General features: G+C 63.2%; 2 protein-coding genes across 7 annotated transcripts; one reads left to right on the top strand and one right to left on the bottom strand.

Annotated features, from left to right (window-relative positions):
- Nucleotides 1–101: 101 nt before the first annotated feature.
- On the bottom strand, nt 102–14,755 carry CACNA1F (calcium voltage-gated channel subunit alpha1 F). 6 transcript variants are annotated; one of them, XM_055697563.1, is made up of 47 exons: nt 14,398–14,755; nt 13,939–14,182; nt 13,686–13,791; nt 12,918–13,057; nt 12,681–12,823; nt 12,432–12,584; nt 11,834–12,030; nt 11,463–11,566; nt 11,219–11,379; nt 11,039–11,122; nt 10,843–10,930; nt 10,499–10,525; nt 10,174–10,334; nt 9,845–10,070; nt 9,534–9,741; nt 9,112–9,232; nt 8,626–8,707; nt 8,492–8,546; nt 8,349–8,406; nt 8,137–8,269; nt 7,383–7,512; nt 7,135–7,194; nt 6,926–7,032; nt 6,714–6,801; nt 6,342–6,449; nt 6,182–6,234; nt 5,562–5,708; nt 5,272–5,473; nt 5,019–5,177; nt 4,786–4,896; nt 4,627–4,710; nt 4,455–4,475; nt 4,233–4,361; nt 4,095–4,160; nt 3,909–4,000; nt 3,377–3,536; nt 3,166–3,293; nt 2,971–3,067; nt 2,776–2,878; nt 2,550–2,651; nt 2,341–2,471; nt 2,148–2,267; nt 1,939–2,075; nt 1,699–1,827; nt 1,316–1,589; nt 981–1,241; nt 107–885 (listed from the first exon to the last, which is right to left on the bottom strand). In XM_055697563.1, exons 1-47 carry the CDS (start codon nt 14,423–14,425, stop codon nt 637–639), a joined length of 5,967 nt encoding a protein of 1,988 aa, XP_055553538.1. In that variant the 5' UTR covers nt 14,426–14,755; the 3' UTR covers nt 107–636. The 6 variants fall into 6 exon arrangements, 5 of the variants coding, with proteins under 5 accessions (XP_055553534.1, XP_055553535.1, XP_055553536.1 ...); XM_055697560.1 differs by having other exon boundaries at nt 104–885; nt 11,039–11,379; XM_055697561.1 differs by lacking the exon at nt 4,455–4,475 and having other exon boundaries at nt 104–885; nt 11,039–11,379.
- Nucleotides 14,756–16,618: 1,863 nt separating this feature from the next.
- CCDC22 (coiled-coil domain containing 22) lies at nt 16,619–22,265 on the top strand. Its single transcript, XM_055697736.1, is given in 21 exon segments — nt 16,619–16,797; nt 17,269–17,446; nt 17,672–17,804; nt 17,903–17,955; nt 17,957–17,989; nt 17,991–18,011; nt 18,095–18,161; nt 18,240–18,409; nt 18,656–18,850; nt 19,331–19,402; nt 19,561–19,680; nt 19,775–19,894; nt 20,121–20,237; nt 20,704–20,805; nt 20,923–21,030; nt 21,284–21,379; nt 21,517–21,576; nt 21,719–21,773; nt 21,776–21,792; nt 22,004–22,066; nt 22,068–22,265. Coding segments are annotated over 21 exon segments (1,881 nt in total). The 5' UTR covers nt 16,619–16,747; the 3' UTR covers nt 22,119–22,265.
- The last annotated feature ends 469 nt before the right edge of the window (nt 22,266–22,734 follow it).

Below are 22,734 nucleotides of genomic sequence, written 5' to 3'. Positions count from 1 at the left end.
AAAAATCCTGTTTTCTGAGGAATCCCCTTTTTTAGCAAAAAAATTCTTTTTTTGAAAGCCCGTTTTCTGTAGTAAAGACCCTCCCTTTTACTGAGGTCAAATTTTTTTTTGTGATAACCTCCTGTTTTGGGTTGGTTGGTTGAGGCAAAATCCTTTTTTTCTGAAAAACTCACCCCCCCTTTTTTTTTTTAGCAAACTTTATTTTTTTGAGGAAAACGCCTTTGTTTTCTGCGGTAACTTCCCCTTTTCCCAAGGAAAAGACCCTCTCTTTTTCTGAGGTAAACTTTTTTTGAGGTAACCCTCATTTTGAGGGGTTGTTGCTGAGGAAAAATCCTGTTGTCTGAGGAAACCTGTTTTTTAGCAAAAAAAAGTGTGTTTTTGAGGAAAACCCTTTCGTTTTCTGAGGTAAATACCCCTTTTCCCCAGAAGACCCTCCCTTTTTCTGAGGTAAACTTTTTTTTTTGAGGTGATGCCCAGTTTGAGGGGTTGGTTCTGAGGAAAACTGCCATTTTTCTGAGGCTGCCCCTTTCCTTTGAGAGGAGAAACTTTTTTCTGAGGAAAACTCTGCTTTTGTGTTACGGGAAAAATATCTTTTTGGAGGAAAAGCACTATTTTTTGTGTGCGGTGGGAGCCCGCCTAGAACCCGCCGACACAGGCCATCTCATCCGCCAGCTCCTCCTCAGCCGGCGGCCGCAGCGGCTCCTCGTCGCTGTAGATGGCGGCGCTGGCGGGTGGTGGGGCGGGCCGGCGGCGGGTCAGCAGGTCGGCGGCCGCACTCTCCATCTCATCCATCGTCATGTCACAGGCGTCTGCGATCTCCCGCTTGGCCACAGCCACGAACTTGGGGTCGCGGGCAAACAGCCCCAGCCCCTCAGAGATGAGCACCTGGGGGGCAGGCAGGGGAAGGCGCTGGTACCAGGTGGGACCCCCCCCCCCACTGCCCCAATCCCCAACACCCCCACCCCACCCAGCGCACTCACGGCTTCCACCAGGCTGTCAGCTGAGCCACGGGCCAGCGCTTCCCGTGGGCCGCAGGGCCGCAGGCGGAGGGGGCCAGGGGGACCACGGTCCCCCACGAACCAGCGGGAGAGCGGTGGCAGGCTCCCCACAGCCCCCTGCCCCGGCGGCGGGCTGCCCTCCACCAGGATGAGGGGTGCGTAGAGGACGTGCCCGCGGGTGGGCGCCGTGGCCCAGGCCTGCGAGGAGCCCCCCAGGCGCCACGTCTCGGAGCTGCCGTAACCCTGGTGGGGACAGGAGGTTGTGAGAGGGGTTTGCGACATGCTCGACCATACCCCCGCCCCACGGTGCGTGGTACCTGTGGCCGGGCCGGGCCGGGGGGGCCCGAGGGGTTGTAGGTGCCTGGGATGGGCTCGTCGTCGCAGCTGCCCTGGCGCCGCAGGCACTGGATGGTGAAGGAGGGCTTGCGGCCGGCGGGCGTTGGGGGCAGCAGGCGGCGCCGCTTGAGCTGCTGCCCCTCGAGGGTCCCGTTGTGGAGGGCGAAGTGCCGGGCGGGTAGCGGCAGCGACCCTCCCCGTGGCACCTGTCCAGCCCAGCGCGGGGGCTGGGGAGCGGGCAGGGTCCCTGGTGACCTGGGAGGGGGGACAGATGGCATAAGGACACCCGATGGGTGCCCACCATGTCCTCCCCCCAGTTGTGGGGTGACCCCTGGTGTCGGAGGGGATGGGGGTGTGGTCGTACCTGTCCCCCACCCACCGGCGGCGGGGGGCTGAGCCCTCCAGGTCCTCCTCATGGCTGCCGTCCCCCGCTGGCTCCTCACCACTCTCAGCAGGTGCTGCCTCGTCCTCGCCCCCCTCCTCCTCGCGCCGCCTGCGCGCAAGCACATGAGGACCCCTGCCATAGCACCCTGCCACAGCACCCCGCCACAACTCTGCGGGGATCCCCGGTGTCTGGGTGCCCCCAGCCCCACCCCAGCCGTACCTGCCACCTGGGTGATGGGGGGTGGTGTGGGGAAGGGGCGCGGGGTCCTCCCCGTTGGTGGGGGCCAGGCTGGGGGCCTGGGGGGGCTCCCCCAGGCTGGGGGGGCTGGGGGCGGAGCCGTACAGTGTCTCAGGGGCCTGCAAAAAAGGGGTTGGGCTTGTGATGGGTGTGGCCTGTGGGCGTGGCCCGATATCAGGGGCGGGGCTTACAGCATAAGTCAGCTGCTCCTGCTCCTCCTGGGTGCTGGTGGGTCCTACATCCCCCTCCAGGTCACAGCTCAGCGCCCGCCGCATCTCGGGTCCCAGTGCCTGCAGCGTCTGCAGCCCGGCCTGCAGCGGGATGGAGGATGTCACAGCAGGGACCCCCCCTCCCCCCACCCCACCCCCCGGGGCGGGGGCCCACCTGCAGTGCACACTCGTTGCTGGGGCCAGCGCTGGGGCCCAGCATCCCCCGCTCCTTCCGCCGCCGGAACTTGCGGAAATAGTCCTGGATCAGGAATGTGGCGTAGAACTTGCCCACGGTGACCTCCTCCTCTGCGGGGTGGGGGGGCACACAGCGGGGTCAGGGGTGCGCCGTGGGAGGAGGGGGCGCCTCGGGGGGGACACACTCACCCTCAGGTGGGGGGATGACCTCATCCAGCAGCTTGGGCTTCGTCCTCTTCCAGATCTTCTTGATCACAGCGCGCAGCTCCTTGTTGGCCACATCCAGGTTCCCTGAGGGGGGCAGGTAGGGGTGGAGGCAGGGAAGGCGGGGCTGCCCCACCCTGACTGCCACACCCCGCTACCCTGTAGGGGTCCCAAAGGGTCTGCGTATCGTCCCCCCATCCCAGCTCCCAACCTTCTGTCTTGATCTTGAGTGAGGTGCGGACCAGGGCGAAGAGGGTGGCGTTGAAGGTCACGGTGCCGTCTGAGTTCAGGGGCATGTTCATGGCCACCAGGCGCTGGCATGACGGGAATGGGGGGGGGGGAGGGGATGTGTGCGTGAATCGAGGCATCGGGGGTGCCTCCCCCCCACCCCCAGACCCCAGCTGACCTTGCAGGCGACGCGGTGGGGGCAGAGCTTCCCAAAGCCCAGCGGGGGCTGGATCCGGCGCAGCAGCGTCACCACGTCGAGGTGCTTGATGCGGCCCCTGTGGCGCAGGAGGGTGTTGGAGGGTGTCACTGGGGGGGGAGAGGGGGTGCACGCCTGGGTGCCTCTGGCTGGGGGAGGGGGTGGCAGGTGACAGACCTGGCGGCAGGGTCGTACTCAGACCAGACGCGCTTGAACTCGTCCAGGTGGTGGGGGCCCAGGATGGACCAGTCGCGCGTCAGGTAGTCGAAGTTGTCCATGATGACGGCCACAAAGAGGTTGATGATCTGGGGCAGGGGGAACGGCAGCGTTGGAGGGGAGGGTGGGTTGCTGCGGCAGCGCTGTGGGGCAGCGGTGCCGTGGGGCTCACCAGGAAGGCGCAGAGCATGAAGAAGCTGATGAAGTAGGCGATGGCGAAGTTGCTGCCGCAGGTGAACTCCTCCCCCGGCTCCGTGTCCGACTCGGGGTCGCAGCGCTTGCCTGGCAGGCTGGCCAGCATGATCTCCTGCCAGGCCTCCCCCGTGGCGCACCTGCACCCCACAGCACCCTACAGGGCCTCTCTGCACCCTATAGGCCCCTCTGGACTCTATAGGGCCCCCACGCACCCCCTGACCCACATGTGCTCGCCTGCTAGGCCTATAGGCACCCTATAGAGTGACGCTGCAGGACATGGCCCACAGGAGAGGCCTATAGGAACCCTACAGAGATGCTGCAGGGAGGCCAGGGACACTATAGGGAGCCTATAGTGATTCTGTAGGTACCGCACAGCGACCCAAGGGCCCCTAATGAATGGCGGCTCCCAAATGCCACAGGGAGCACGTGCGGACCCCACCCGGGTCCTATAGGAATCCCAGAGCCCCGCCCCCCTCCCCCCCCACCATAGGGACCCCCCCCAGCCCCACCTGAAGAGCAGCAGCACGGCCTGTGGGAAGGTCTGGAAGTTGTTGTTGCGGTTGATCTGGGTCCCGTCCTGCAGCGCCACCTTCCCGAAGGTCTGGGGTGGGGGTGGGGATGGGGGGGAGGGTGGGGGGACACGGTGAGGCTGTCGGTGTGTGGGACCACCCCCCCTTCGCCCTGCGCCCCCTCACCTGCATGCCAATGACAGCGTAGATGAAGAAGATCATGGCGATAAGGAGGGCGACGTAGGGCAGGGCCTGTGTGGGGCAGAGCAGGGGCATGAGAGGATGTCACACCCCCCGCCCCCCCGTGTCCCCCCCGTGTCCCACCTGGAAGGACTTGACGAAAGTCCAGAGCAGGGTGCGGATGCCCTCGCCCTTGGAGAGCAGCTTCACCAAACGCATCACCCGGAAGAGGCGGAAGAAGGTGATGGAGATGCGGGAGCTGTCCTCTGAGCTCTGCCGGGGGTGGGGGGGGCACAGGGCGATGCTGAGGGGGGCCCCAAAACTCCTGTGCACCCCCCACCCCAACCCCCCCAGACCCCCCCATACCTCGCCAACGTGACCCCCATTCTGTCGCACACAGCGTGATGATGGAGATGGGACAGACAGATGGACATGAGGACCGCAGACATGGAGCAGCCGGGGGGACCCCAAAACCTCCCAGGTCCTGGGGACCCCCGGGGAAAAAAAGGGGGGGGGGGGCAGGGCGTGCATGACTCACGTTGACCTCCGTGACAGCAATGTCCACCACGCTGCCCACCACAATGAGGGCATCAAAGGTGTTCCAGGCATCGCAGAAGTAGTGCTGCGTACGGGGTGGGGGTGAGGACCCGCCCCCTCCTTGTGTGACCCCCTCCCCCCCCTCCCAACGCGCGCCTACCCGTGGTTTGAAGGCGATGATCTTCAGCACCATCTCGACAGTGAAGAGCCCCGTGAACACCATATTGAGCAGGTCCATCACGTAGTTGAAAGGCTTGGATTGCTCATAGTGCTTTGCAGGGGCAGATGGGGGGGGGCCTGTAACCACCCACTCCCCCCACCCCAACCCCTCGGGGACCCCAAATGTCCCCTAGCCCCGTCCTCACCACCACGGTCCCTCGTCCCACCCCCAACCTGGACGGCCAGGGCGATAGTGTTGAGAAGGATGAGGACGAACATGATGTACTCGAAGGCGGTGGAGTTGACCATGGCCCAGACACGGTACTGGGTGCGGTTCTTGGGGATGTAGCGTCGCAGCGGCTGCGCCTTCAGGGCGTACTCCACGCACTGCCGCTGCGGGCGAGGGTGACACCGCTGGCTGCCATGGGGCGCACCACCGGCAGCTGGGGGTTGGGTGACAGGGTGACACTGCAGCATCCCCAGGCACCTGGTTCTTGTCCAGCTCGCAGTTGCGGTACTCGCTCTCCCCCTGCGCCCGGAAGGTGATGATGACGAAGCCGACAAAGATGTTCATCATGAAGAAGGCGATGACGATGATGTAGACGATGAAGAAGATGGAGATCTCCACCCGGTAGTTGTAGATGGGACCCTGGTCCTCGGCATTGGCATCGATGGCCTTGTACAGCAACCTGGGGGGATGGGACAGGGACGATGTGGTGGGGTTGAGGGACCCCCCACTGCGGGGGGCATCGCATCCCCTCACTGCCCGGGACTCACGCGGGCCAGCCCTCGAAGGTGGAGACAGTGAAGAGCGCCATCATCCCCGCCAGCACGTTGTCAAAGTTGAAGTCGCTGTTGTGCCACAGGCGCTCGCGCACCGAGGGGTGGGAGACGTCCCCGTCCTTGTACACCAGGAAGGTGCCCCTGCACGGGGGGGGGGGGGGACGACGACGACAGCTGGGACACCGCGTCTGGGGGGGACAGGGACTCCGCACGGGTAGGGACAGAGGTACAGCCCCGCTCACACACAGTACACTCACAACATGCACTCAAATCACACCCTACAACTGCACACCACCTACATGTAAGCTAAACTCGCACTCGGCCCACACTCACACTCACACTGCACTCTCAGTCTCAGGGTACACCCTCACAGCCTACACTCACTCTACACTCAGCCTGCACTCATAGTTGAGCCTACACTCACCCAGTGCCCACACTTGCACTTTTTCTCCACTCGCAACCTCCAGTCATACTCGGCTCACGCTGCACCTACAGCCCACCCTCACTCCCCAGTCCCACCCTGCGCTCACCGCCCACCCACACTCACACTCGCTCTTGAGGACCACCAGGACAGGTTGGGGGTGTGGGGGAGCCACTGGGGGGCCAGGACTCACTTGCACTCTCCTGGCGTATGCTTGGCCTCGTCGGTGCAGCTGTAGAACTTACCCTGAGGAAATTGGGGGTCAGGGGGACTCTGGCCCCTGGGGGTGTCTGGGGCGACCCCGGCCCCTGAGGGGGGGGTTTGGGGACCCCCCAGGCCCTGTCCCCCCTCACCTTGAAGAGCTGCACCCCGATGCAGGCGAACATGAACTGCAGCAGCGTGGTGACGATCATGATGTTGCCGATGGTGCGGATGGCCACGAAGACGCACTGTACCACATGCTGGGGACGGGGACAGACGGACGTCAGGGACGCCGGGACACACAGGGGACACAGGGACAACAGGGATGCTGGGGACACTGGGACACCTGGACCACCCTTGTATCGGGGACAAGAGGGACACCCGTGCTCCCCATCAGCACCCCAGTGACACCCACACTACAGGTAGGGGACCCCAGTGCTCCCAGTCCCACCAGTACAGCCTGCAGGACACCACAGGTACTTCCGGGTGCCCCCTGCCCCCTCCCAGTGCTCCCAGTGTGGCACCTTGAGGCCCTTGGCGCGGTTGATGGCTCGCAGGGGCCGCAGGACGCGCAGGACCCGCAGGATCTTCACCACCGAAATGGCGCTGGAGCTGCCGCGGGTGGCAGGGGACACCAGTGCTCCCAGTGCCCCCAGCAGCTTTCCCAGTGCCTCCAGCGGCACTCCCAGTGCTTCCCAGCACCCCCAGTGCCTCCCAGTGCCCCTGCCCGGCTCACTGGATGCCGAAGGAGATGAGGGAGACGCTGACCACCAGCAGGTCGAGGAGGTTGAACCAGTTGCGGCAGAAGGAGCCTTTGTGCAGGAAGGCGCCAAAGGCCGTCATCTGGGGGAGACCGTCAGCCCCTCAGCAGGGACCCCCCAAAACCGGGGAACCCCCCCAAACCCCTGGGGGACCCCCCCAAACCCCTGGGGGACCCCCGCGTACCTTAAGCAGGATCTCCACGGTGAAGATGGAGGTGAAAGCGTAGTCAAAGTAGCCCAAGATCTGGGGGGGGAGCGTGGGAAACGGGGTAACCCCGACACCCCGCAGGGCCCCCTCCCCCACCAGGCCCCCCCGCCCCCCCCCAGGCCCCCCCCAACTCCTCCCAGCGCCCCACCGGGCAAGCAGCTCCCCAGCCCGCGATGGGGTGAGTGAGCCCCTCCCCATTCTCCCAGTTCCCCCCAGTAGCCCACGTGGTTGCGGGGCGAGTGGGCGCGGACGGGGTCCTCGGCAGCCAGCGAGACGCTGCTCAGGATGATGAAGACGAGGATGAGGTTGGTGAAGATGTGGTGGTGGATGAGGGCGTGGCACCGCACCCGCAGCCTGCGCCGAGCACGCATTAGCACCAGTGCTCCCAGTTAGTTACTCCCAGTGCTTTCCCCCCCTGTTCCCAGTTTACTGGGTGGCCCTTCCCCAGTGCTCCCAGCCCCCCCGCCCCAACCCAGTTAGTCCCAGTTTCCCCTCAGGCATCCCCAGTCCCCATCATAGGTCACACAGTGACACCAGAGCCAGTATCCCAGTGCTCCCAGCTCCCCCAGCTTGTATTTCCAGTCCCAAACCCACTGTATCTGTTGTGTCCCCAGTACCAGTCCCAGTGCTCCCCATACTCCCAGTCCCACCATGTCCCTTGTGCTCCATGCCCCAGTTCTCCCAGTCCTCCCAGTTTCTCCCCGTCCCAGCCTCCCCGTGTTTCATGTCCCCAGCTCCAGTACTCCCAGTCCCAGTGCTCCCAGTCCATTCTCCCAGTCCCAGTGCTCCCTGTACTCCCAGTCCCAGCTCCCCCTGTACTCCCAGTCCCACCATGTCCCTTGTGCCCCAGTGCTCTCAGTGCCCCCAGCCTTCCAGCCCCAGTGCATCCAGTACCTCCAGTTTCTCCCCCCTCCCAGCCTCCCAGTGTTCCGTGTCCCCAGCCCCAGTATTCCCAGTGCTCCCAGTGCCCCCTCTTACGGATTGGTGCTGCTCAGCAGGAAGAAGGCGCTGCCCTCGGGGATCGGCACCACCTTGGGTTTGGGGGGTTCCTCCAGGGTCTCCAGCCGGGCCCCCCCCAGACTGTCCCGCTCCCCCGCAGCCTCCTCATCACCTGCAAGGGACCGTTGCGGCGGGCGCTGTCACCCCCCACCGCCACCCGTGGGCCCTGGCAGCCTGGCAGTGACGCTCACCTTCCTCGCTGCCCTCTTCCTCCTCCTCTTCCTCCTCCTGCTGCTGCTCCCCCTCAATCTGGGAGGGGAAAAGGGGGGGAGGGGGGCGCTGAGTGCGTAAGGGCTGTGCACGCGCTGCAGGGGGGGGCCCTGCTCACACTCACCTTCACACTCACGTCCTGGCTCCCTGCGCCGCTCTCCGCCTCCCCAGGCTTGTCCCTGGCGGGGGGGGGGACAACACGGGGGCTCAGCCGCAGGGCCCAGGCGTCTGGGTGCCCCCCGCTGCGGCCCCACTCACTTTTTATCGCCCCCCGAGTTGATGTTGTCGCCGTCGGCCAAGTTGTCCACCGCGATGGCCAAGAAGACGTTGAGGAGGATGTCTGCGAGGAGCAAAGGGTTAACCAGTGCTCCCAGTTAGCCCCCCCCCAGTGCCCCTCTTGCCGGGTTTGTGCCTGCTCTCAGTCCGTCCCCCCGCTGCTCTCAGTGTCTCATTCCCAACTGTGGTGGCTCCCATACCAGCTCCCCAGTTACCCCGTGCTTTGTTCCCAGTCCCTCCCAGTTACCCGCTCCCAGTATCCTCCCCCCATTACCCACTCCCAGTATCATCCCGCCAGTTACCCGCTCCCAGTATCTTCCCCCCAGTTACCCGCTCCCATATCCTCCCCCCATTACACGCTCCCAGTACCCTCCCCCCATTACCCGCTCCCAGTATCCTCCCCCCAGTTACCCACTCCCAGTATCCCCCCAGTTACCCACTCCCAGTATCCCCAGTATGCCCACGTACAGTTCCCGCAGATGAAGAGGATGACGAAGTAGACGCAGACGAGCATTCCGGGGAAGACGGGGCCACCGTACGCCATGATCCCGTCGTACATCACCGCATTCCAGTCCTCTCCAGTCAGGATCTGGGGGTCCCCACACACCGGGGTCACCTCAAAACCTCAGCGTCCCCCCTCTCACGTCACCAGTACACCCCCCAGTGCTCCCAGTATGCTGCCACCTCCCAGTCCTCTGTCAGGGCATGGCATCACCTCAGAGTGAGGGTGAGGGAGCGTATTTTGGGACACCCCATGGGTTTTGGGGTGCCCCATTCAATTTGCCCCCCCCCCCAGGTTCCAGGGACCCCGTGGATTCTGAGGTCCCCCATGGGTTTTGGGGTCTCCTACAGGTCTCAGGGTCCCCCCCTCCCCCGGGGTTTCGGGGTGCCTGGAAGACGGTGAGCAGAGCCTGAGGGAAGGTGTCGAAGGTGCTGCGCTTGGTCTGGGTCTCATCGAAGCTGAAGCGACCCCCGAAGAGCTGCATGCCCAGCAGGGCGAAGATGATGATGAAGAGGAAGAGCAGGAGCAGGAGGGAAGCGATGGACTTCATGGAGTTCAACAAGGAGCCCACCAAGTTGCTCAGTGATGCCCAGTGCCTACAGGACGCTGGGGTTACTGGAAGGACTGGGACCGCGACTGGTAGAATGGCCAGAGTGGGCTGGTGCCGCACATCCCCGCGCCCCGGCACCGTCCCCTCACCGGGTGACTTTAAAGACGCGGAGGAGGCGGACGCAGCGCAGGACGGAGATGCCCAGGGGCTCCATGGCCCCTCGTTCCACCAGCGCCGTCTCCAGCACCCCGCCACACACCACGAAGCAGTCGAAGCGGTTGAAGAAGCTGGCGAAGTAACAGGCGGGGCCCAGGGCGTACAGCTTTAGCACCATCTCAGCGGCGAACAACGACAGCAGCGCCTTGTTGGCATAAGCTTTTTTTTTTTGGCAAGGATAAAGAAGAGGTTTTTGAGGACACCCTCCCCCCACCAAAAAAAATAATCTGGGGGTGCTGGGGGGTGCTGGGGGCGGTTGTACCTTGCGTTTCGGTGAGCCACTGGGGCTGCCCGTGGTGCTCGGAGGCGATGGTGAGGGTGTTGAGGAACACCAGGAGCAAGACGGTCCAGTAGAAGGAGACAGATTTCACCGCCCCGCGGCACCGCCGGCGCCACAGGCGGTTCAGGCGGCGTAGGCGGCGCCTGAGGGGGGGGTGCGTTTGGGGGTACGGGGGGAATGGGAAAGACAGGCGGTGGTATTTTGGGGTTATGGAGACACCCTGTCATGGGGGAGGTGTTGTAGGGGGGCCCCACTGTGTGACCCCCCTTTTTTTCCACCACCCCCACTAAATTTTTCCTTCACTCACCAAAATTTCGTCTTTGTAATTTTGCCCCTGGGGAGGAAAAAGCACAGAGTCACCCCAAAATTTAGGGGGATCCTGAGAGGAAGCTGTGGTCATCGCGGGAGGGGGGAAGTGGGGTACCTGGTAGGGGTCATTAGGGGTGCTGGGGTCAGTTTTGGGGTCCTGGGGGGCACTTAGGAGCTTCCTGCAGCTACAGGGAGGGGGTTCCCAGGTGGCGTTGAGGCGCGGTGGGGCTCAGTTTTGGGATCCAGGGGGGCACCACGGCGATGAATGATATTTGGGGGGGAAGGAGGGTCGTGGGGGGCGACGGGGGAGTCCCAGACCCCAGGGCCTGTTTTGGCACTCACAAGCAGCGGTCACAGGCAGTCGGCTGCGCATCCTCCTCACCCGCCGTCTCAGTGTTGACTGACGTTGTCTCGCTGCCGGGAAGGCTGGCTGGGGACACAGGGGCAGGGCAAGGGCTGTCAAAGGGAACCCCGATATCGGGGGGTGGGGGTGTCGCTGGCACGCAAACGCCGTGGGGAGCCGGTGGGGGGTTGTTACCGTGGGTGTCGGTGGAGTGACTGGCGTGCCGCAACCACTTCAGCCGGGGTTTCCGCTTCCCCATCAGGTCCTCGGCGGTCAGGCCTGCGGTTGCAGGGGGGCACACGGAGGTTTTGGGGTGCTGAGGATTGGAGGGGGCCCCCCCGCTGTGACACACCCCACCCCCTAGAACCCACTTACGGTGCTTCTCGTGTTCCCCTTCCTCCTCGTCACCCTCCAGGTCCTCAGCCTGGGTGATCCAGTCCATGTAGCCCCGGAGATCTTCCTCCATCTGCTGCTTCTCCCTCAGCTTCTGGAAGTCTCCGCGGGCCTTGGCCTTCTCACGCTCCTTGGAGAACTCCCTTGAAGAGGGAAGGCACAGAGGTGACCCGCCCCCCACGCACACGCTAACAGCACGCTAATTACACACTAACAACGCCCTCACCCGCTCAGCACCCCCAGCACCAAGTTGAGGACGAAGAAGGAGCCGAAGATGACGAGGCTGACAAAGTAAATCCAGGGTAGCTCGTGCCCCATCGCGTCCTGCATCTGTAAGGGGGGGGGGGAATGTGGTGGTAGGGTGGGATTTGGGGTGACAGTGATGGGATTTGGGAGTAAGAGGGTGATTTGGGGTGACGGGGGACCCCAGACCCACCCCTCAGAGGTGTGTGGGGTGATGCAGGTGACGCTTGGGCACTGGCAGAGGTTTGGGGGGTCCGTCCTGGCAGCGAGAAGGTTCAGGGAGGATTCTGGGGGGCTGAGGGAGGTGTTAAGGATTTTGGGGGGGGGGTGTGGTGAGAATCCTGGGGGGCTCACCCAGTAGAGGACGTCGGTCCAGCCCTCCATGGTGATGCACTGGAAGACGGTGAGCATGGCAAAGAAGAAGTTGTCGAAGTTGGTGATGCCGCCGTTGGGACCCTCCCAGCGGCCCCGACACTCGGTGTTGTTCTGCAGGCAGGCACGGCCATGCCCCGAAAAAGCGCAAGGGGAGGGGTCGTCCTCCGATTCTAAATCTGGGGGAGGGGAAATGTGTGGGGGGGTTAGCACCCCTAAAATAGGGTTGGGGGTCCCCCTGGGGCATTACGGGGGAGTGGGGGGGAGTGGGGGGTATGAGTGCACAGAGAGACGGAGCAAGGAGAGCTGGGAGCACCCCTCTGTGTGGGGGCAAAATCAGGGCGCGGGGGGCTGGGGGTGTGTCTCATATAGAGTGAGGGGAGGGCTTGGGTTGTGCGGGGAAGGTCAAGGGCTCTAAGGGGCATCTCGGGGTGCTGAGGGGGCCCATGTGCCCTCGCTGGGGTGTCACTGGGTGGGTAGGGGTCCACAAATGCCCTTCACTGAGGGACCCGGACACTGTGGGGGTCCCTGGGAGCGGGGCATGGGGTGGTGACACCCACCCCCTCCCCCATGCCATTACCAGATCCGATGAAGAAACAGGTCTTGTGCATGCGGCCGATGAAGAGCTCGAGGCCGATGATGGCATAGATGATGATGACGAAGAGGACGAGCAGGGCGATGTGCAGGAGCGGCACCATGGCTTTCATGATGGAGTTGAGGACGATGTGAAGACCTGGAGGGAAAAACAGTGGGGGGTGGGCTGGCAGGAGGTGGGGAGGCCCCCAAAAAACTGTGCCACGCCTGATTTCCCCCCCCAAACCAATCTCACTTGGAACGCCAGAGACAAGGCGGAGGGGCCGGAGGACGCGGAAGGCACGCAGGGCTTTGACATCGAAGCCCCCCGGTTTCCCGCTCATGTGGTGAGCTTCGCCGGGTTTGTGCGACGCCTGCTCCAGGATGACACTGAAGAGCCTGAGGGAGATTTTTGGGGTGGGACACACACACACATACGCATTTGCACCCCCTCTCTTCACTTGTGTCCACCCCCCCGGGGACGATTCCTCACCCCACAATGACGATGACAAAGTCAAGGAGGTTCCAGCCATTGCGGATGTAGGCGCTGGGGTGCAGGACCAGCCCGTAGGCGATGATCTTCAGGAAGGTCTCGACCGTGAAGATGATGAGGAAGACGTACTCCACCTGCTCCTGGAAGCAGGGAGAGGGGGCACGTGGGGGGGGACCCCAGCATTTGGGGCTGCCCCCGTCGTATAACCCCCCCACCAGGGGCTCTGTGGGGTGGCTCGGCACCCCCTTCTCCCAGGGGACAAAGGTCACCCACCCTGGTGTCCCACCTCCCCTCCCCATGTCGCCTTCTCCTCGGGAAAAAGGGACAGTGGCATTTGGGATCCCTCCATCCTGCTTCCCAGCATCCCCTTCTCCAGGGACCCAGGTGTCTGGGGCAGCTAAGCTGGGATTAGCGCCTACCCCGGCGCCGGGTAAGCTGCTTAAGGCAACGGCACACGCGTGTGCGAGGGGAACACGTGTGGCACGTGCCTCAGGGAACCCAGACATCCAGGAAGCTCTCTGCCCCCCCCACAGACATCCCCCCTCTGCACAAAGTGTCTGGGACCCCACTGTCCTTCCCCCAGCCCCCCCACATTCCCACCGAGGGCAGACCCCCACATTCCTGATTCCTTCCGGCACCCAAAGCGGCTTCATTAAGCATTATCCCTAAACGAGGTAAACCAGCACCTGACTGGGACCAGTTAAGGATACTGGATGTGGAGGGGGGGGGGGTGACCTCCCTTTTTTTGGGGGGGTAGGGGGGCCTCACCAGGTTGTGGTTTGAAGCATTGGAGTCGTCCTCGGGGAAGGGGATGTAGACACCCAGGGCCACGCAGTTGGCAAAGATGGTGGCGAGGATGAGGATGTCGAAGGGCCTGTGATTAAAGCGAAGGGGGGGGGGGGCAGCAGGTAGGGGGGCTGCTCCCCAGCTTCCCCCCCTGCACCGAGCTGGTCCCCACTGCTGCATCCCCCCGTGGGCCCCAAAACTTATTATTTTTCCCCCCAAAAAAAACCCAGCTCACTTCCACTCGACAATGCTGATTGCCGCACGGCGGATGGGGTTGTTGAGGCGGAGGCAGAAGAGGGCACGAGGGGAGCGATGGACCCCCCCGGAACCCTGACCCTTGTGTTTGGGGTGGGGGGGTCGTCGCTGACGGTGACCTGGGGGGGTCCCTCCGCCTGCTGGACCCCCATTGCCTTCGGCTATCGGCCACCCCAGGGGCTGTGCCATGGCTTCAGTGAAGGACGGCACCTCCTTGGGGGGTCCTGGGGGTGGGGAGGACAGTCAAGGGAGAGACAAGGACTCCCCAAACCTTCCCAGATCCCCCCCAAAGCCTTCCAACCACGGGAACCCCTGGCCACACAGGGACCACCCCTGAATGCCCACGTCCCACAGACCAGGGACCTCCCCATCTCATTGGGAACCCCCCACTTTTTCCCAAGGATCCCCATATCCTCTCTGAGACCCCCCCAAGACTCACCCTCTCCATTCTCCTCTGACTCTGACATGGTGAGGGCTGTCCGGGCTGGATGTTGCTGGAATCCAGGGGTACCTGTTGGGGGTCAGGGGGGTAATTTTAGGGGTATCCGGTAGGGTTCAGGTAACCTGAGGGTCTGGAAGAGCGTGTTTGGATAGTCCGAGGGACTTTCAAGGGGATTTGGGGCATCTGTTGGGGTTTGGGAACATTTAAAGGATATATAAGGGGTATGTAGGGGGTGGGGGGGTATTTGGGGAGGGTGGGGTGTATTTTGGGGAGGTTCAGGGGTGTTTAGGAGGGTCTGTGGGTGCTGGGGTAGCTCCTGGGCCCTCCCCACGGCTTGTCCTGCGATCCCCGGCTCATCACTGCTGGGAGATTAAGGGCTTAGCAATGAGGGTGTGTGAGAGATGAGGAGGGCGGTGCTGCCCATGCACCGGGGCACAAGAGCGTGTGAGGGGAGCAGGGGCACAAGCATGACAGGGATGGGGAGGGGGCTCACATGGGCGGATTGGGGGACAGGGATGTGGCATATGCACATGTGAGGGGTGCGCTGTCACCACACCTCAGCTGCCCCTCACACCCCGCAGGTGCCATTTCCCCCCTTTCCTGCCCCTCACGGATGCCATTTCCCCTCACAGGTGCCATTTCCCCCCTCACCTGCCTCTCACATGATTTAAAGAATCAATTTTCAATATTCGCATGAGTGGAGGTTATCTTTATTTGGCAGCAGTGGGTGCATGGGGGGATCGCTCCACCAAAGTCATGCACACCCAAAGTGATGAACTATCTCATATTCATACAATAAAACAATGAATATTCAATTAACGCCTGTACATACTACCTAAACGCACCTACTCTCCCTTCGTACGTTAATTAGCTTATCAGTCCTTCGCGCTTGCGCAAATTCTTCCAAGAATTGTGGGCAGGGGTCTCCAGGACATGGGCAGTGGTCTTTGGGAGGAAGGCCGTAGGTCTTCCTCATGGTGTACTTTTCACCCTTTGCCTGGAATGTGATGGTCTTGCAAGCTTGCAGTGTTCTTATCGGTCCGAGCTAATTTATGTCCTTGTCGACCATCTCTGTCTTATTCTTGTTTCTTTCAGTCACTCCCTCTAAATAACTTATAAACAGGCCCCTTGTTAGAGAAAGTTAAGAGAGAGAGAAACAGGCCCCTTCTTTCGTTAGTTATTTCATTAATTATCTTTTTAAAACTATATGGTTACATGACCTAATTACTATATCTACATTCTTTGAGTAAATATATTTACACTTAATTTACTGTCCCTATTCCATACAATTTCTTCATATCGTTAGGACCAGGTGTCTTTTCAAAAATAACAGAAATCCAAAGCCTCGGTAGTTAGTACATTCTTTACGTCACCAATTCAAGAATTCAGTGCATCCTCAAAGTCAGTAATGAGGGTCTCTGAATGTTTATCAACTCTTGGACAAACGAAGGCGGGGGCACTTTGTTCTTTAAATAAATTGTACATAGTTCATTATTCAGTTTCCCCTCACAGGCACCGTTTCCCCCCTCACCTGCCCCTCACAGGTGCCATTTCCCCTCGCAGGCACCGTTTCCCCCCCTCACCTGCCCCTCACAGGTGCCATTTCCCCTCACAGGCACCGTTTCCCCCCCTCACCTGCCCCTCACAGGTGCCGTTTCCCCTCGCAGGCACCATTTTCCCCCTCACCTGCCCCTCACAGGTGCCATTTCCCCTCACAGGCACCGTTTCCCCCCTCACCTGCCCCTCACAGGTGCCGTTTCCCCTCGCAGGCACCGTTTCCCCCCTCACCTGCCCCTCACAGGTGCCATTTCCCCTCACAGGCACCGTTTCCCCCCTCACCTGCCCCTCACAGGTGCCGTTTCCCCTCGCAGGCACCATTTCCCCCCTCACCTGCCCCTCACAGGTGCCATTTCCCCTCACAGGCACCGTTTTCCCCCTCACCTGCCCCTCACAGGTGCCATTTCCCCTCACAGGCACAGTTTCCCCCCCTCACCTGCCCCTCACAGGTGCCGTTTCCCCTCGCAGGCACCGTTTTCCCCCTCACCTGCTCCTCACTGGCTCCGTTTCCCGTTCACAGGCACCATATCCCCTCACGCAGCCGCTCGCGCCTCGCGCCCCTCACAGTTTCCCGCCTCAGCCGTGCCTCGCGCCGCCTACACCTCCCGTCGTGCCCCGCGCCGCCGCCTACACCTCCCGTCGTGCCCCGCGCCGGGCAGCCTCGGTTTCGCGGCGGGCCCCGCCTCACGTGACAGGCGGCGGGGGCTGGCGGGGTTGCGGGACGGCTGGGGACCCCCCCCCCAGACCCCCGCCCCGGGATTTGGGGGCCCCTCCGACCCACCCCCCAAACATGGAGGAGGTGGACAAAATCCTGATCCACTCCCTGCGGCAGGCGGGGACGTGAGTGGAGAGCGGCGGGACGTGAGGGGGAGTCTGGGGTGGGGAGGGGGGCTGCGGAGGGGTGGGGGGTGGTTGGGGATTTGGGGGGAGGGGTCTCTGGGATTGGGGGGGGGGCGGGGATTTGTGGGTTTCTGGGATGGGGGCGCACTGAAGAGTTTTGGGGGGTCTGGGGGAGAACGGATGACCTGGGGGGAAGTTTGGGGGGATCACTAGAGGGGGAACCCTAAGGAGTTTGGGGGGACCTGGGGGGGACCTGGTAGATTTGGGGGGGGGGCACTGGGGGAGCACCCCCACGATTTGGGGGGGAAGGTCTGTGGAACACCCTAAAAACGGGGGGGGAAGGTCTGAGGGGCACCCTAAGAATTTGGGGGGGGGGGGGGAGCGCCTGGAGGGCTGTGTGTGACACCTGGGGGGCGGTCAGGATTTTGGGGGGTCTCCACCCCAGTGCCCCCACCCACCCCACCCCCCCAGGCCGGTGCCCCCCGAGGTGCAGAGTGTGCGGGACCTCTCCCCGGAGCTGGTGGTGGAGGCGGCCGTGCGCTGCCTGCGGGCTGTGCGCCCGGCGTTGGGGGTCCCCCTCAGCCCCCTCCTGCCCCCCGGCATCTCTGCCCGCTTCCGACTCGCTTCCGACCTCGCCGCTGCGTGCCAGGTACTCCCAAAAAAACCCTCAAGGGACCCCAAAAAAGTCCAGTCACCCCCAAAATTAAGGATCCCAGCCCACTCCATCACTCTCTCCAAGGAGCTGGGATTTGTGGGCGACGTGGGGTACTAAACCTTGCTACCCTGCTCTTAAAAAAAAAACAAACCACCCAATTTTTAAAAAGTGACCCCCAAAATTTTGGGGTGACCCCCGATTCCCCATTCTCACCCTCAGGAGCTGGGATTTGGGGGAGATGTGGGGTACCAGACCTTCCTCTATAGCTCCGAGCACGACACTCGCCGCCTGCTCCTCTTCCTCGTAGAAAAGCTGCCACGGGACGACAGCGAGAGAGGGGCTGAACCCCCCGGTATGGATTTGAGGGAGGGTCCCTGGTATTTTTGGGGACCCCCCCCCCCCGTGGTTTTTATTGAGGGGGCTCATCCCTTCCCTGTCCTTTTTCTCTAGGGAAATCGGGGGTCTTACTACGAGCCATTGGAGCCCGCATCCAGGAGCAGCTGGGGGACCCCCTGGGTGCCCCCCGTTTGCCGCACACCCCCAGCTGCAGCGCCTGCAGGTGAATTTAGCAGGGGGAGACCCCCCCCAAATTGTCGGGGACCCCTGGCGGGAAGAATTACCCCATTAATTAATCGGTTTTAGGGCACTGGTCGCCTTCACCCCTTCGCTACCTGCCCGCTGGTTCTACCCCAAAGTGGGGGACCCCCAGGTAAGACCCCGGGGGGTCAATTGAGGGGGAGGTCCTTGCTTTGGGGGGTGGTCTGCTCACCCCTGCTTGTCCCCACAGAGCTGCAGGAGTATTTTGGGGGTGCTGCCCCCCCTGTGCCAGCGCAGCCCCCCGTTTCTACCAAGACCCCCCCAGCCTTGCTGGAGACCCATGCCGCCCAGCTCAGCACCCGCCATGACTGGGAGGCTGAGTGGGGGGGGCCTGGCCTGGCCTCCCGCCTGCCCCCCCAGGTGAGACCCCCCCACCCCTCTTCTTGGGGGGGGGGGGTTGCTGGGTGGGGGTCTCCAGGGGTCCCCAGAACTTGGGGTGTGGGTGGTCCTGTGGGTCCCACTCTTTTCTTAATGGGGGGGGGTCTGTGGGTGTGACCCCCATTCTCTGAGTCCTGGGGGGGTGAGGGGGGGCGGTGTGTGTTATGGGGCTGTTTTGGGGGGGTGGTCTCTGTGGGTCTGATCCCCCCCCCCCTTTTCTCATTCCAGGAATATTTGGGGCGGAAGCGACTCCGTGCTCGGCTCCGGGCCCTGGAGCCCCTGCGCCAGGTCTGCCCCCCCCACCTCCAGGGACCCCCCCTGGACCCTGCTTGGCTCCAAGAGGCTTTTGGGGCTGGGGGGGCCGGGGGGGCCCTGCCTAAGGGGTCCCGCTTCACCCGTGCCCAGCACCTGACCCACAAGCAGGTGGGGGGCAGGGAGGGCTGGGGATGTTTTGGGGGGCCTGCTGGAGGGCTGGGGGGTGTTTTGGGGGACTGCAGAGCTTCTGAAGGGCTGAGGGGTATTTTGGGGGGGCTGCTGGAGGGCTGGGGGGTGTTTTGGGGGGGCACTGGAGAGCCGAGGGGTATCTTGGGGGGCTGCTGGAGGGCTGGGGGGTATTTTGGGGGGAGCTGCAGAGCTTCTGAAGGGCTGGAGGGTATTTTGGGGGGGCGGCTGGGGGGTGTTTTGGGGGGGCTGCAGAGCTTCTGAAGGGCTGAGGGGTATTTTGGGGGGGCTGCTGGGGGGCTGGGAGTATTTTGGGGGGCCTGCTGGAGGCTGGGGGTGTTTTTGCGGGGCTGCAGAGCTTCTGAAGTGCTGAGGGGTATTTTGGGGGGGCTGCTGGAGGGCTGGGGGCATTTTGGGGGGGCTAGGGGGGGCTGACCTGCTGCGGGGGGTCTCATCCCACAGGACCCCCAGATTGTGCTGCAGCAGATCCAGGTGGCTGCCGAGACCCTGCACCCCTCAAAGAGCTCTGAGGAAGTAAGCGGATGGGCCGGGGGGAGGGGGCGTGTGTTGTTCACTCTGAACCCTACTGATGCTGCTGGTGCACGCCGAACCCCAGCAACAGCTCTGCCGGGTAGGTGTTCACTCTGGAGCCTACTGATGGCGCCACTTTGAAGGGGTTTCTCGCTCCCCAGGGTGCAGGGGCACACCAGGCCAGCGAGGAGGTGGCCCTGGAGGAGACCCTGGCCCGGCTAGAGACTGAAATCGAGGGCTGCCGCAGGGAGATGCGGGACGCCCAGCTCAGCCTCACCCAGGTGGGTGCCGCGGGGCGGGGGGGGGGGGGGGGGTTAAGGGGGTGGGGGGTGGGGTGTTTTGGGGTGCCCTGACAGTGCTGCATCCCCCCCGCAGGTGGAGGCGGAGGTGCAGCAGGGCCGGCTGGCGCTGGGGGGCCGGGAGGATGCCCTCAGGCTGAAGGCGCAGGCGATTGAACTGCTCCCAGACGCCCAGAACAACATGGCCAAGCTCCAGGTGAGGATTTTGGGGTGTCCCCTGGAGGGAGGGGGGCTCGGTGGCTGTCGGGGAGGGGGGCTGTGAGTCTGTTTTGGGACCACAGCAGGCACGGGGAGGGCGTTTTGGGGGGCTGTTTTGGGTATACAGGTGCCTTAGTGGCAGAGGAAGGGGAGAAGTTTGGGGTGGGGGAAGCATTTTTGGGGTGGGGGGGACATTTCGGGGGTGCCCTGACCCTGCTTCCCAGCTGGTGGTGGAGGCGAGCAGCCGCCGCATCGTCAGCCTGGTGGGGCAGTGGGAGCGGCACCGGGGACCCCTCCTTGACGAGTACCGGCATCTCCGAGCCCTGCATGACTCTGCTCAGGTAAAGTGGAGGGACCCTAGGGTCTGCCCCCCCCACTTTTTGGGGGTCCCTAGGTCTCTCCCTGGTAGCTTCTGCAGGTCCCTGGGGGCCTCTGGGGGTCCCTTCCCAGTGGGTTTGGGGTGCCCAGGTCCCCCCCAAGTGGGTTTGGGAGTCCCTGGGGTCCCTTAGCAGTAGTTTGGGGGTCCCCCGGTCTCTCCCCAATAGGTTCTGGGGGTCCCTGGGAGCTCTGGGATCCTCTTCCCAATGACTCTGGGGTGCCCAGATCCCCCCCAAAGTGGGTTTTGGGGTCCCTGAGGGCTCTGTAGTCCCTTCCCCAGGGCTTTGGAACTCTGGGGTCCCTTCCCGATGGTTTTGGGGGTACTGGGAGTCCGTTCTCGGGGGTTTTGGGGTCTCGGTGGTAACCCCCGGTGGGTTTGGGGGGTCCCTGACACACACACCCCTTTTTTTTTTACCCCTCCTACCCCAGCTGGAGTCGTCGCGGCGGCTGTCGGAGATCCGAGCCCTGCACGAGCGCAGCCGCTTGGCCGCCGCCGAAGCCCGGCGCAAGGAAGAGCTGTACAAGCAACTAGTGAGCACCCATGGGGGGGAGGGTGATTTGGGGGGGGGGGGGGGGATGTCTCGGGGCAGCGGGGGGCCCTCGCTTTCACGCACCCTCCCCGTGACCACCAGCGCTCCCCGGATGCAGGTGGCAGAGCTGGAGGCGCTGCCCCGGGACATCTCGCGTGCCGTCTACACCCAGCGCATCCTGGAGATCGTGGGCAACATCCGCAAGCAGAAGGAGGAGATCGGCAAGGTCGGGGGTGGGGAGGAGATTGGGGGGGGGGCCTCTGGGGGTATTGGGGGGGATGGAATTTTTTTGGGGGGGCCCTAATCCTTGGTGGGGGGCGGTAGGGACTTTTGGGGTCCCTAGGGCAGCCTGGAGGAGTTCGGGGGTGGGGGGTATCTTCGGGGTATTAGGTCCCATTTGAAGTCTGGGGGGGGGGGAGGGGTTTTGGGGGTGTCCCTGCCCCCCGCCAGACCTGAGATCCCTGTGGATCTCTCCCCAGATCCTGGTGGACACACGGGCGCTGCAGAAGGAGATCAACTCCTTGGTGGGGAAGCTGGAGAGGACCTTCAGCGTCACCGATGAGCTGCTTTTTAAGGTGGGGGGGGGGGGAGATCAGGGTGGGATTTTGGGGGGGTCCTGGGGCTAGGTGCTCAGGGGGACCCTCTATGGGATGACCCCAAAGGGAGGTGGCATTGGGAGCCCCCCAAATTGTCCCGTGTGTCCCCCCCCCAGGATGCCAAGCGGGACGAGGTGGTGAGGAAAGCCTACAAGTACCTGGCGGCTCTACACGAGGTAACGGGGCGGGGGGGGTCTGGAATTTTTTTGGGGGGGGGGGGGGGGGAGGTGGAACTGGGGGGGAGTGGGGTTGGCAACAGAGGGTTTTGGGGTGGTCCCAACCCCTCCCCCCCCCCCAAATGCTTTTTCTGTCACCCAGAACTGTGCCCAGCTGATCCGGACCATTGAGGACACGGGGACCATCCAGAGGGAGATCCGGATCTGGAGGAGCAGGTAGGGATGGGGGGGGGGCGGGGCAGCAATTTGGGGTGCCTCTGGGGGACCCCCACATCTACTGGGGAATCAAACCGCTCTTGTCTCCCTGATCTCTTTGTACCCCTCCCCAATTCTTTGCCATCCCCCCAACTCTTTGCCCCCCCCATTCTGTGCCCTCCGCCATTTCCCCCCCCCCCATTTTAACACACCCCCCCCCCATTACCCCCAGATCGAGGGGGAGATGAGCGCGAAGCCCCCCACCAACCTCGACCGCATCCTCAGTGACTGCCTGGGCGCTGCGGGAGGAGAACGCGCTGCTGGTGGCACGAGCCCGCCACGCCTGAACCCCCAAACCTGGGGGGGGTGTGGGGTCCCCCAAAATCCATCCCCCCCCGGGGGGAGGCTCTGGCCCTCCCTCATGCACACAGGGGGGGGCCCCCCCAAAACGCACCCGTGGTGGAGGATGAAGCAGTTCCTTTATGGTGACAATAAAGTCCCGGCACAGCGGTTTTGGGGAGTTGTGTTCCTCGGGGGGGGGGGGGGGGGGGATGTAGGGGGACCCCCAGTCTCTTCCCCATTGTGGTTTTAGAGGACACACCACCCCCCCTTCAGCTCCGGGGGGGCATAAAGTACTTCAGGTCGCAGTCCCTGGGGGGGAAGCAGGGGGGGTTTAGAGGGGAGCCCTGTATTTATCAGGGATGGGGTTGGTTTTTTATTTGGGGGGGGGGGGGATTAAGGCCCATTTCCGCCCCCCCCCCCATGGTTTTGGGGTCTCTGGGGAGGGTCTTGGGGTGTGAGGGGGGATTTTTGGGGGTACCTGGGGTAGCGCTGTCCCCGTTTGCGCCTGAATTCAGCCTCATCCACTGTCCAGACGGCCCCGCGCACGTTTCTCCACTCGCACGAAGCACTTGTGCAGGCTCAGGTTGTGGCGCACGGCGTTCTGCAGCGAGGGGGGGCACC

Source organism: Falco cherrug, chromosome 20 (assembly GCF_023634085.1).
Source record: "Falco cherrug isolate bFalChe1 chromosome 20, bFalChe1.pri, whole genome shotgun sequence".
Taxonomy (NCBI): domain Eukaryota; kingdom Metazoa; phylum Chordata; class Aves; order Falconiformes; family Falconidae; genus Falco; species Falco cherrug.
Note: the sequence above shows the minus strand (reverse complement) of the source record. Positions and strands in the feature narration are given on the sequence as shown.